The sequence below is a fragment of the Artemia franciscana genome, chromosome 13 (assembly GCF_032884065.1).
Source record: "Artemia franciscana chromosome 13, ASM3288406v1, whole genome shotgun sequence".
In the NCBI taxonomy this organism is placed as follows: domain Eukaryota; kingdom Metazoa; phylum Arthropoda; class Branchiopoda; order Anostraca; family Artemiidae; genus Artemia; species Artemia franciscana.
In genome coordinates this window covers 1942245-1955179 of record NC_088875.1, presented here as the reverse complement: position 1 = coordinate 1955179, position 12935 = coordinate 1942245, and the positions used below count along the sequence as shown (strand labels likewise).

Here is a 12935-nt window from a genome sequence, read left to right as displayed (position 1 = left end):
CCGAAAAATTACAGGGCAACTAGGCCTCCTTCCTCACCCCTTATTTCTCAAAATCATCTGATCAAAACTAAGAGAAAGCCATTTAGCCAAAAAAGGAATTAATATGCAAATTTCATTTTAATAATTTATGTGCGGAGAGCCAAAACCAAACATGCATTAATTCAAAAACGTTCAGAAATTAAATAAAAAAAAACTAATTTTTTTAGCTGAAAGTAAGGAGCGACATTAAAACTTAAAACGAACAGAAATTACTCCGTATATGAAATGGGTTGTCCCCTCCACAATCCCTCGCTCTTTACGCTAAAGTTTGACTTTTTGCCACAATTCTACTTTTTAAAACAATTAAAAGCTTTAGCGTAAAGAGCGAGGGATTGTGGAGGGGACAACCCATTTCATATACGGAGTAATTTCTGTTCGTTTAAAGTTTTAATGTCGCTCCTTACTTTCAGCTAAAAAAAATTAGTTTTTTTTTATTTAATAAGGTTCTAAGACTACTGATTCTGCCACCATTTTTTTAGAATCATGGTCCAAAAATTCGAGAATGATTAGCAAGTTGACGAGAATGCTGTTTTTGTTTTTAGAGTGATTTTCATGTTTCTAAGAATGCTGGTTTTGTCGACATATTTTTTAGAATTATGGTCCAAAAATGCAAGAATGATGCATTCCGTTTTTCGAGAAAGTTTGACTCTTTCTCTCAAATCTACTTTATTAGACAGTACAAAACTTTAGCATAAAAAGCGGGGTGTCGACCCTGGGGTTTTATTATCTGATGTTTGGGTTGAAAGTTCTTAAGCGGAACTGGCCTTTGGGTTATTTTTAACAAAATGGCTGTCTCAAAATTTTTATCGGATGGGTTTGGGGAAAAGAAGAACACGGACGGGGGATAGTTTGATCTCTTTTGACTCTTAAAAAGTGAACTAGAACTTCAATTTCCAATCCAGTGAGCCCTCTTTAAAGTTTATACGAGGATCCCTTCTTTAAGACCCATATATGCCCCCAGGGAACAACTTATAACGCTTGCCCTCGGGCCCTGGGAGGTTGTGTTGACCCCGGAGTTTTTGTTATATGATCTTCGAACTATCTTTAACAATTTAGCTATCTCAGAATTTTTATCGAAAGTGTTTGGAGAAAAAGGGTGTGGGGGGGGGCTAGTTGCCCTTCAATCACTCTGAAGTTTATACGACGACTCCTTCCATATGAAGTGCCTCAGGGCAAAAAAAAAAATAATAAACATTGGAACCGTATGATTTTTTCTATAGGCAACGCTATAGCATTACCTCTGATACGCGGAACGTAAAATACCAATTTTTTCTCATAAGAAGATGGGACTTCTGTGTTGGTCGAATAAACAGGTGACTAAAAAAGCATGAAAAACAGAAAGAATAAAAGAGAAACGCAACAATTAATGCTCGTTCTTAACTTCTCGTTAAGTATTAAATCCCAACCCCAAATAAAAGCTGAACGTTAGCCGTAGGATTCTGGATAGGTATTTTGAGAAATTTGTTTCTACTAAACAAACTACTTGAGAACTACTAAACAATAATGGGCCTTCCTGCCCCACCATGTATTATTGTCTTTTTAGGGGGTCATCATACGTAACGAATAGTCGTAAAAAGTTAGGGAATGGCTAAATCCATCCCACATTCCGGGCTCAAGTGCCCTTTCAAGAATCAATGCCAAACGGAGGGTGAACTACCACTTTTAAAAATCTCTTGAAACACGTTGTCAAACAAACAATTTCAAACCAATTTTCTTGAAATCTTTTCCGGATATGATAAATTCTTGTTTAAAATATCTATTGCAAGTATAAAATGCAGACATCATGCATTAAAAATAAAACGAACACTTTCATAAAAATATCGTAAATCAACGCCACAATGCTCATTCATTTGTCGAGGACACATATATATATATATATATATATATATATATATATATATATATATATATATATATATATATATATATATATATATATATATATATATATATATATATACTGAATAAAAAAAGAGGAAGAAAGGGGTGTAAATGAAGCAAAGCAATGCTATAAAAGCTAAGGTTTAAGATAATTATATTCAAAACCGACAACGCAATTTTTTTTGCCACTTCTTACACTGGTGATAAGATAAGAAACTCAAGTTAATAAGTTAAAAAAAAAATGGCAGCGACACCATTGTGTGCTATCCAGAGAAATCCACAGGTAATGATGGTCAGATGAAATACTACACCTTGATCTTGGTCAAAACACCGAGAAACGATCACAAGATAATATTATAAACCCAAATAGAAATATCCATTGCGGTTGTTCATGTTTTTTTTACTAATGCCATAGACTTGGGAAAAAACAAAAGAACCAATTTTGCCAAGTCAAAGGTTTTATTGGGGTAAACCTTTTTTTTTATAGTTTCCTTTCTCCAGACGAACCCTGCCCTTATTATAGATAATCAATAAAAAAGTTTATACTTACAGCGTGCTGTGCAGCCAAATTCATTTCACTTTGCTTCACTTGCTCTTGCAATTCTGCAATCCTTGAGCGCAGTTCACTGATCTGCGACTCTATTCCAGACACATCCGGAGGAAGATGGACTGGAAAACTAGGACCTAAATATGGACCTTGATCCATATGTGGAACTTGACCTGGATCTTCATAATACCCTGAATCAAAAATAGCATGTAGAAAAAAAGAGAGTTTGCACACATATAGACATACTTTTTATACAGAAAAAAAAATCAGGGATATAAAAACTTTCTCAACCTAAGAGACAGCTGTGATACCAAATTGATGCCTGAGAGCTACTATTATATCTACGAACCTTGAAGAGCCACCCTCTACTTGTTAAGAAAAAGAAACTTCCATTCTTTGCTCATCATACATGTTTCTACGAGCTATCAATTAAAAGTCAAGTAGACACAAGTAGAACAAGAGTCAGTTTGCTCACCCCAACACCGCTTTTTGATATTGGGTAGAGTTTTTGATATTGAAATAGAGTTTCTGATCTACCGCTTTTTGAGGTACTTGTAATGTTGAAAGCCCTTGTACTCACTTCCACCTGTATTTGCTGACACATCCAGCGCATCAATAAGAAAGCTCAAACCATTCCTATGATTTGCCATTGCGACAATGTCCTCCCATTGTGCCTGAAGAAGGGTGTAGATGTTTTACATATCATTGTGGTACAATGATATGTTCTGGTATCATTCTGGGTACAAAATAATTTCAGATGTTAAGTGAAAAACTGAAAATTTTTACCAAAAACCCCTAGCTATATAATCTATAAGTGTCAAAGCCAAAAAAAAAACTTTTTCTGGTGTTGGGTCGTCTTTAACACAATCCTGAGCAAAATGAGTGCCCTCAGACAACTTAGTGGCGTTTCGTACTTCCTTTCGAAGTTATTTTAAGAATGGTGAGCAACTTTAATATTCTAAACTATGCTTATCTATTTACAATGTATGTTTATATTAAATGAAAACGTAATTGATTCGTTCTATTGTTGTTTTTTTCTTACAGTAAGAGACGCACTTAGTGTCTATATATCGCAATAATTCTAGAATACAAAACAGTCATTATTGACATAAAATCCTACGTAACATAATATTTTATATACAATCATAATAAGGTTCTAAGAAGCAAAAAGTTTTACTCGAGTTTGAACACAAAGAACGAGTAAAACTCGAGTTTGACTCTTATGATTTTTTTTGAATTACCTTTTCCGGAGGGAGGGGGGACAAGCCAGGCACCACTAGGTCAAAAAGAGATCTTTTCAAAATGCTAATTTTAGGCCGTTTTTAAGGTTTTTTTTTGGCGTTTTTGACTATTCAGCCAATTACCTATTTGTTTTATATTTCTTTTAGAAAAGAAAAAGGTTTTATAAAATAAATAAATTAACAACAGAACTGGAATGTATAAAATTATATGGGAAAACTTCATCCTTTACAAAACCCAACTTCCTAACTCACTATGCAATTCTTAAGGCACAACTGGACAGCTTCAAAACAAAAACTTATTGGCGACCTTCATGCGAAACAGAATACTGTTGTATACCACGTTCTTTTTAGATAGATGCTAACCAACGGTTTCAAGGTCACAAAGATATATAGAGCCCTCCAATTCAACCAAAAGCCATATTTGACGAAGTTTATTGATGCTTTTGTCAACAAACTTTCAGTTGCAAGAAAACTCGTCTAGTGGGAGACTTTTAAGTAAAAAACCTACAACTTCTACGGACATGGAAACTGCGAGAGAATTAGGTAGTTCTTGTTGTCTTCTTTAAGTCGAGGTGGATGCAGGGGGCGGGGGACTATGCTCCTCCCCCAAGATTTTTCTGGCACCCTCATTTTTTTTTTACTTAAAAAATTGTCAATTTGGTCAATTATTGGTACCCTTTAACCCCCCCCCCCCGATTTTGCTCTAGATCCACTTTTGTCTTAAGGGTAAACTGACAAGATTACTGTCCTGGTCAGTTATAAGACGTGTAATATTAAGAGAATCGAACTAAAAAAAAAGCCATCCTGTGCTTTTGCACACCCTTCCTGTTTACTTTCCCCAGATTTCTCCAGGTATCCATTTAGAGCTGGATCGAATCTGGCTGAGCTTACGGAGTCACGCCACTGACCCCCGTCCAAAACCAAATAATTGACTACACTACAATTCGACCCTCGTCCTGTTAGACAAAGAATCGTAAAATTATTGAACTACACCCTGTTATTTTGGCTATTGGACAATTAATGCAAGGGCATGCCCTTATTCAAGCTAAGATTGGTAGCAGTGTCAACAAAAGAATATTTTTGTTTTTTTTTTTCTTTTTTGATATGTTCTTTTACCATCAACATCACCTAACTTTTTCAATGATGATTCTCGTTTTGATGTTCAACTGGGCTACAATTCCTTGTTTCAAATAGCGGTCATCTCTATCTCACTAATAGAATAATACATGATTTTGTCTGAAGTAGATTCAGACAAAATTCAAAACGATTTTTATCCGTAAAAATTCAAATATTAGCATTTTTTTTTATTCCAAAAGACAACTATTTCTTCAAAGGAAATCTTTAGCTTACCAACGCATAATCTATTCTTCAAAAAATGTCTACAAGTGCATTACAGTAGAATCACTGGGTAGAGAAAAGTAACCAGACATAGCATGTTTTCAGGGCATCATTCTTTCAGGGTATCATTCAATCTAATCCAGATAATTCTTGAGTGCGCTCCATTTAACAGACAAGTTCCAAGAAATCGAACTAAACAATTTTTGTGGAATACTTTTGGTACCAGTGAGTACCAACGAATACTTGAAACAGAAAGAATAAAGGACTACAAAAACGAAGGAACATACTTTTTTCGTTTCTCAACAAACGTCAACAGTCTTGGTTAACACTATATTGGTATGAATAGGGTCTGAAAACGTTAAAAAGTACTGAATGATGTTGATTTCTCATGTCACAAGATGACACCATAGGCCAAAAAACCTTATAAACGAAAAAACAAGAAAAATAACACAGAAAAAATACATTGTTTATTTTATTTTTGATTCAATGATACATTTACTGCGATACTGGTGCAAATTTTATGAAACTAACAGAAGTAATACCAACCTGTAAAATGACAACTTTATAGCAACTATAAATTAACACAGGGCTTGTTCAACAGTTAAATATAAAAACATAACAAATCCAACAAATCCTGAAAGACTTACCCCCGTCTGGTGGAGGCTGCATATACATTTGATCATGATGGGGTCCCCAACCTTGATCTCCTCCAGGCATGTAATGGTTGTGATGCATGGAACCATATTCGTAATGGCCACCCACTCCGATATTATGAGCTTCTCTATTAAGCTTGTGCTTCAATACTACAAGTATAGAAAATAGTTGAGTCCAATCCAATGCATAGCTTTTTCTTCAAAAAGAAGGGGGGCACTGAGACGCATTAATTTGTAACAGACTGAAGTACCAGGTACTTTTCGTTTTTGGAGAGAGAAGAGGTCGCTAGAATCGATCAGATACCACCCAAATCAAGGAAAGTTATCTGATTCCACCACCAGGTAAAGTTATCTGCCCCCTTCCCCTCCCCCTCAAAAGAACTTTGATCTATGTCTAAATATGAGACGAAGCACATTTATGACCGTTCTTGCACATAGGTTATATCACTGAGGAAAGGAAAACGAGAAAATCTCATGGGCAGGATGGGGGAGGTGGGCTTCCTTAAAACTAATAGTGAATAAGAATGCCTCTTCATTTCCCAAAATTTGACCAGGCAATGACCATCACCCACCAAAAGCCAATATTTAATGACAAGTTAAAACTTGAGAGAGCTATATCAATTTTTGTGGTACAACTTAAAGGGTTGAACAGAAACCTATCAAGCTCCGAGTTCTTTCTGCAAAATGTTAGTCGGGAAATAAGAACCTAGGACTAGGGACTAGTACAAAAGCAGTGCACTGATGATTATATGGTAGAACTACATACAAGACCCAGGAGGAACAAGGTCTTTAAAGCGGTACTGTCCCAAAGCCCCCCAACAATTTCCACATTATACGAATCAAAATGGCTAGAAGCAAACAACGAAATTCGCACGACTTTAATTAATCCGTTTTTGTGCCTTATATCTAGAGAAGAATATCAGAATACATAAACTTTTCAATCATAACTGACACATCAAAATTTTACATGAAACACGAAACATCGATTACTAATAGAAAAGAAACAAAATTTAATGTATATCTAAAATAGAAGCAATGCAGAAAAATATCAAGAACACAAACACACAGAAGTTCCCTGCCAAGTAAAAAATTAAAGACCCACTTTTGGTTAAGACCGACATGAAACATTTAAAAGTTATAGCCCATTCAAGGGAGATGGGCAGCCATCTCATGGTCAACAGAGAATCCCACCCCACTGACCCACTGCAGGGTTATCGGCTACATAAATTACCGCTCCTAAGCACTGATACTCTTGCCAAAGATCAGTGAGCTTATGTTTAGTCAACAAGAACTCAAACGCTGTTTGCTCTTATTAATTAAACAAAACCTTTTCCACAAAATAAGTTTTTCAAAAAAAGTAAAGAACTCCATTAAACCAAAAAAGGAACAAAAATAAAATAAAATAATCTACCAAGCATCAATAACTAAATGAAACCCAAATCGAATAGAAATTACAATAAATAACAGAGCCAAACTCAAAAGAAGCAGAAATCAACATAAGTAGGGTTCGAAGCCCTTATGCTTTCTAAGCCAGAAAATAATCTGCACTTTACAGAAAAAAAAAATGCTTTTAAATGTTTTCACTTTTATAACTTCAAGAAATCAAAAATTAATTAAGGTTTAATAAACATCACCATATGTATATCAAACAGACAATGCACATTCATTTGAGTTTTTTTTTGTTCAGTAAAGTGCAAATTATATTATATATTTTATATTTATATTTTAATATATTTCAAATTATATATTTTAGACAGCATAAGGGTTCTGAGCCCTTCTCATGTTGATTTCTGCTTGTTTCATTTATTTAAAGTTTTACTCTGTTATTTATTTTAATTTGTGTTCGTTTTGGGTTTCATTTATTCATTGATTCTGATTTGTGGTAATTGTATGCTTGGTAGATTATTTGATTCTATTTTTGTTCATTTTTGGTTCAATGGAGTTCTTTACTTAAAAAAAAAAAAATTGTGGAAAAAATTCTTCTTTAATTTACTTCTGTTCATTTTATATTGACATAGTCTTTTTCAAAGAAAAAGAAAATAATAATCTAAATTTTTCCACTTTTTTTTAAGAATTTATAATTTGGAAAGCTATTTGTATGCTGGAAAAACTTTTCCAGCAATGTAAAACAATATAGATCCTTTTGCAAATCATGTCGCAAATAGTAGTGTTTAATTTAGTCATATACATCTTTTAGTTGACCTGATAGATAAAACTGAATACCGTTCCCAAAAAAATTATTATACCGTTCCCAAAAACCTTCAACAATCCTGAAAAAAATTGATGTCACAAAACTTTGTTTGCATGTTTGTCATGGGAAATGATGGGCGTGTGGGGGGAGGGTCTTTCGAATCACTTTGACTCTTAAAAATGACACTATAACTCTTAATTTAAAATCAAATGAGACCCATCTGAATTTAATACGACTACCCATTCCGTATAAGCCTATATATGCTCAGGGCATAACTTAAAGCCCTTGCCCCAGGACTCTGGGGAGCTCTACAAACCCTGGAGGCATTGTTACACGTTCTTTGGACTATTTTAAGCAAAATTGCCATCGCACAATTTCAATCAGTTACATTTGGTGAAAATGGGGATATTTGGATGGGGGGGGGGGGGCTACTTGACCTCATCACTATCGACTCTTAAAAGGGGACTAGAACTTCCAATTTCAACCAAACGAGCCACTTCTAAAGTTTATGCAACTATCCCTTCCATAAGAGCCTTAAATGCCCCAAGGGCTTAACTTACAACCCTCGCCCTTTGGCTTCGGTAGTTTGTATCAACCTCAAAAGCCTTGTTATATGATATTTGGACTCTTTTGAATAAAAGGACTGTCTCAAAATATCTATTGGATACATCTAGGGAAAACTCGACGTGTTTGTGGGCGTGTTTGTGTGTGGAGGGGGGGTGCAGCTCGCTCTAACCACTTTTACTCTTAAAAAGGACACTGGAACTTCTGATTACTAATCTAACGAGTCGCCTCTAAAGCATATACTTCTATAAGGACCTTATTTGCCCCCAGGGCATAACTTAAAACCCTGTCCCTGAGAGCTGTAGGGGCAGGGGGTTGTCTTCCTCATAGACAAAAATTCCGAAACCTTCAATTTCAATGAATAAAATTGTTGTCACCAAATTTTGATTGGAGGTGTTAAGGGAAATGATGAGCTAGGAAGTGGGGGGGGGGGCTTGTTTCTCTCAAATCACTTTGACTGTCAAAAAGGGCATTATAACTTCTACTTTCAAATTAAATAAGCCCCGTCTGTATAAAACCACCCATTTCATGAAAACCTTATAAGCCCTCATGGCATACCTTACAACCCTATCCTCAAGGTGTTGGGGGGTTGTCACCCCTACAAACACTATTATATGTTCTTTGGACTATTTTGAATAAAATCACTATCTGATATGTTTGGTGAAAAGAGGGATATCGGGGAGGGGGTGGTCTAAATGCCCTCCATCACTTTTGACGCTTAGAAAATAACTACAACTTCCAATTTTTAATCAAATGAGCCTCTCCTAAAGTTAAACAACCATCCCTTCCATAAAAACTTTAAATACCCCGCGGCATAATTTACAACCCCCGTCCCTAGGCTCTGGTGGTTTGTTTCAGCCCCAAAAGCTTTGTCATATGATCTTTGGAATATTTTGAATAAAATGAATGTTTTAAAATCTTTCATTCGATGTATTTCGGGAAAACACAACGTGTTGAGAGAGGAGGGGTTACTGCCTTCTGATCTCTTTGACTTTTAAAAAGGGCACTATAAATACTGATTACCAGTCCAATGAGTCCCCTCCAAATTATACACAACCATAAAATCCTTACATGCCCCCAGGGCATAAATTATTACCCTTGGCCTCACAGCTGTGGGAGCGGGGGTGTCTTCCTCAAAGGCATAATTTCAAGACTCTTCAACTACAATGAACAAAATTGCTATCTCCAAATTTTGATTGGATGTCTTTGGGGAAATTATTAGTGTAAAAGGGTAGAGGGGAAGGGGGCTGGTAGCTTTCAACTTACTCTTGACTCTTAAAAAGGCTAATATAACTTTCAATTTCAAATCAAGTGAGCACCATCTGAATTTTACGTGACCACCCATTCCATAAAAACCTTATACGACCCGAGACCATGAAAACCCTATCCCAAGGACATTTGGGGGTTGTGTCAACCCTAGAGTCATTATTTCAGTTCTTTGGACTATTTTGAGCAAAAGTGCTTTCTCACAATTTTAATCAGATTTGTTTGGTGAAGAAGGGTAGTCAGGGAGAGGGGGCTAGCTTCTGTTCATCACTTTTGACTCTTAAAAGGGAACTAGAACTTCCAATTTATAACCAAATGAGCCTCCTCTAGAGTTTATACAATCATCCCTTTCATAAAAACCATAAATACACCCTGGGCATATCTTACAGCCCTTGCCCCTGGGCTCTGTTTCAACCCCAAAAGCCTTGTTATATGACATTTAGACTATTTTGAATAAAATGACAATCTCAAAATTTCTATTAGATGCATTGTGGGACAATACGACGTGTGTGGGAGGGATAGCTGCCCTCCGATCACTTCGACTCTTTAAAATAGCAATATATCTTCTGATTGGCAATCTAATGAGCCCCCTCCAAAGTTTATATGACCACACTTTCTATAAAAATTCGGATCTTTCTATAAAAATCTTTCTATATATCTTTCTATAAAAGATCGGAAGTTTTAGGGGGATGATGGGCATGGGGTGGGGGATTCTCCCTCCGATTAATTTCGACTATTAAAAAGGGCACTAGCGCTCTCAATTTCCAATCGAATGAGCCCTTTTCAAAGTTTCTACGACAACGCTTTCTATAAAACCAAATATGCCCTCAGGCCATAACTCACAGCCTTAGCCCTAAGGGCTGTTGGAGGTTTGTCATCCTCAAAGACATAGTTTCAGTCCTTTCAACTACGTTGGACAAAATCGCTATCTTAAAATTTTGATTGGAGTGTAGGGGGTAATGGTGGGCGTGGGAGGGGAGTTAGTTGCTTCCAATTACTTTCGACAACTAAAAAGGGCATTAGCTCCCTCAATTTCCAATTGAATGAGCCCTTTTTGAAGTTTCTACGACAACAATTTATAAAACCTTATATGCCTTTAGGGCATTACTTATAACCCATCCTTAGGACTGTAGGGGGGGGGATGTAATCCTCAAATACATAATTTTCGGACCTTTCAACTACATTGAACAAAATGGCTATCTCAAAATTTAGATTGAATTTTTTGGGAAAATGGTGCGCGTGGGATGGGGTTAGTTGCCATCCAATCACTTTTGACTATTAAAAACGGCACCAGTCACTTCAATTCCCAATTGGATGATCCCTTTTTGAAGTGTCTACGACAGCTCCTTCAATACAAAGTGCCCTGGTCTAAAAAAAAAAAAAAAAAAAAAAAAAAAAAAAAAAAAAAAAAAAAAAAAAAAAAAAAAAAAAAAAAAAAAAAAAAACTGAAAACAAAATTATACTAAAAACAAAAATATTTATTAAAACAAAATAGGTTTGAAATGTTTTCACCTTTCTTACGTTCATAAACAAAAATTATCAAGACCTTAACGAAGAAATGTCTGCATATGTCAATTTAACTGACAATCCACGGTCATTTGTTTGTTTGTTTGTTCCACTAAAGCGCAAATTCTGTTCTGGTTTTGAGAAGGCATAGGGGTTATCAGCCCTACTCATGTTAATTTTTGCTCGTTTTGAGTTTGACTCGGCTATTTATTGTAATTCCTGTTCGTTTTGAGCTTCATTTATTTATTGATAGTGATTTGTGGTAGTTTTACGCTTGGAAGATTATTTAACTTTATTTATGCTCATTCTAATTCCCAACTGTATTATTTATAAAAAGAATGGGATACCCGTTTCCAAAAAAAAATATATCTATGATAAAATTTATTTCTGTTGTGATGGGAACCAGAGCAAATGTTGAGGGCACAATGAACGAGAGAAATTACAACTACTCTTCTAACTGGTGGGGGTGATTAGATTTAAAATATAGATATCTATTGTTTTGCGTTGGTTTTCTGTAGATAGTAAAAATCCAGTTTACCATTACTTCGAATAATTAATACATCCAGAAAACGTATTTTATTTTCAATTTCCAGGGTAAACTGTAAATTTCCATCATCAAGCAAGGCGTAGGTGGCAAGTCTTCTCCAAGAAAGGATTACACAAAAAGTGTATTGATAGACCCATTTTTTCAATTTCTCATGAGGACACTTCTGAACAAATCTTAGAGGAAAATCTTCCCAGTCTTGATGAAGGTATGAGGATGATCGACAAGCAGTATTGGAGGAATTTGAAAGGATAGAAATGAATATAAATAAATGATTTCGTTAGCCTTTTATTTCTTTTTCAGTTTTTTCATGGTTTAAATGAGAATTAGACGTGTCCAAAAATATTCTACGTATGTTTTAATCCATCCGAGCATCTTAATTCTTTACTTTTGTTTAGTTTCGTATTTCAGTTTGATTCGTTTCTTGATTAAATGAAAAAAAGTTTTTTTTAACTGAAAGTAAGGAGTGACATTAAAACTGAAAACGAACAGAAATTACTCCGTATATGAAAGCGGCTGTTCCCTCCTCAAAGCCCCGCTCTTTGCACAAAAGTTTGACTCTTTCTCTCAAATTTACTTTTTAAAACAGTGAAAGAGTTTGATTGAAGCTAAGTAATAGATAGTAATTATATACGATATATAGTTCAGAGTTCATTTATTCAACGGCAACAGAAACAAATTTGAGCAAATGGACATAAGTCATCATCATAATCTTTCTGCAAGGCTCTATAACTAGGAATGGAGGAGAGAGGGAAAAACTAAAATTAAAGACACATATTAAAACAAAAAAATAAAAAGAAGCATAAAAAAAAGAAAAAAAAAAGGCAAAAATCACAATCAAACCAAAATTTTTGTGAAGTTTTTGTAGGCATCGAACAAGCAAAACTCTGTACTGGGCACAGGCAAATAATTCCAGGCAGCATAACAGGCATTTAATGGATTACGATCTGGATTTTGATCCAAAGACTAGAGGTGTAAAGCTCTGAGTACCACTAGAACATCGTCACATAGTTAAAAGAAGATAAAAGACTCACATAAGGGAATACAGAGCAATTCCAAATCAAGCAAGGGCTTAGCAACACAAAAAAAAATTGTTTTCCAGGGGGGTATTCTCCTCGGGGGAGAGGGGGATATTTTCTGCGGAGGGGTGTATTTTAAGGGGGTT

The 12935-nt window shown here is 35.4% G+C and overlaps 1 protein-coding gene across 1 annotated transcript in view; it reads right to left on the bottom strand.

Annotated features, from left to right (window-relative positions):
- LOC136034376 (calcium homeostasis endoplasmic reticulum protein-like) overlaps window positions 1-12935 on the bottom strand; it is a 72957-nt gene that overhangs the window by 40971 nt on the left and 19051 nt on the right. The window contains exons 3-4 of the mRNA XM_065715518.1: window positions 5694-5849; window positions 2471-2658 (exon numbers count right to left, since the gene is read on the bottom strand). Of these exons, the coding sequence (XP_065571590.1) occupies window positions 2471-2658; window positions 5694-5849 (344 nt within the window). The remainder of the gene's footprint in view (window positions 1-2470; window positions 2659-5693; window positions 5850-12935) is intronic.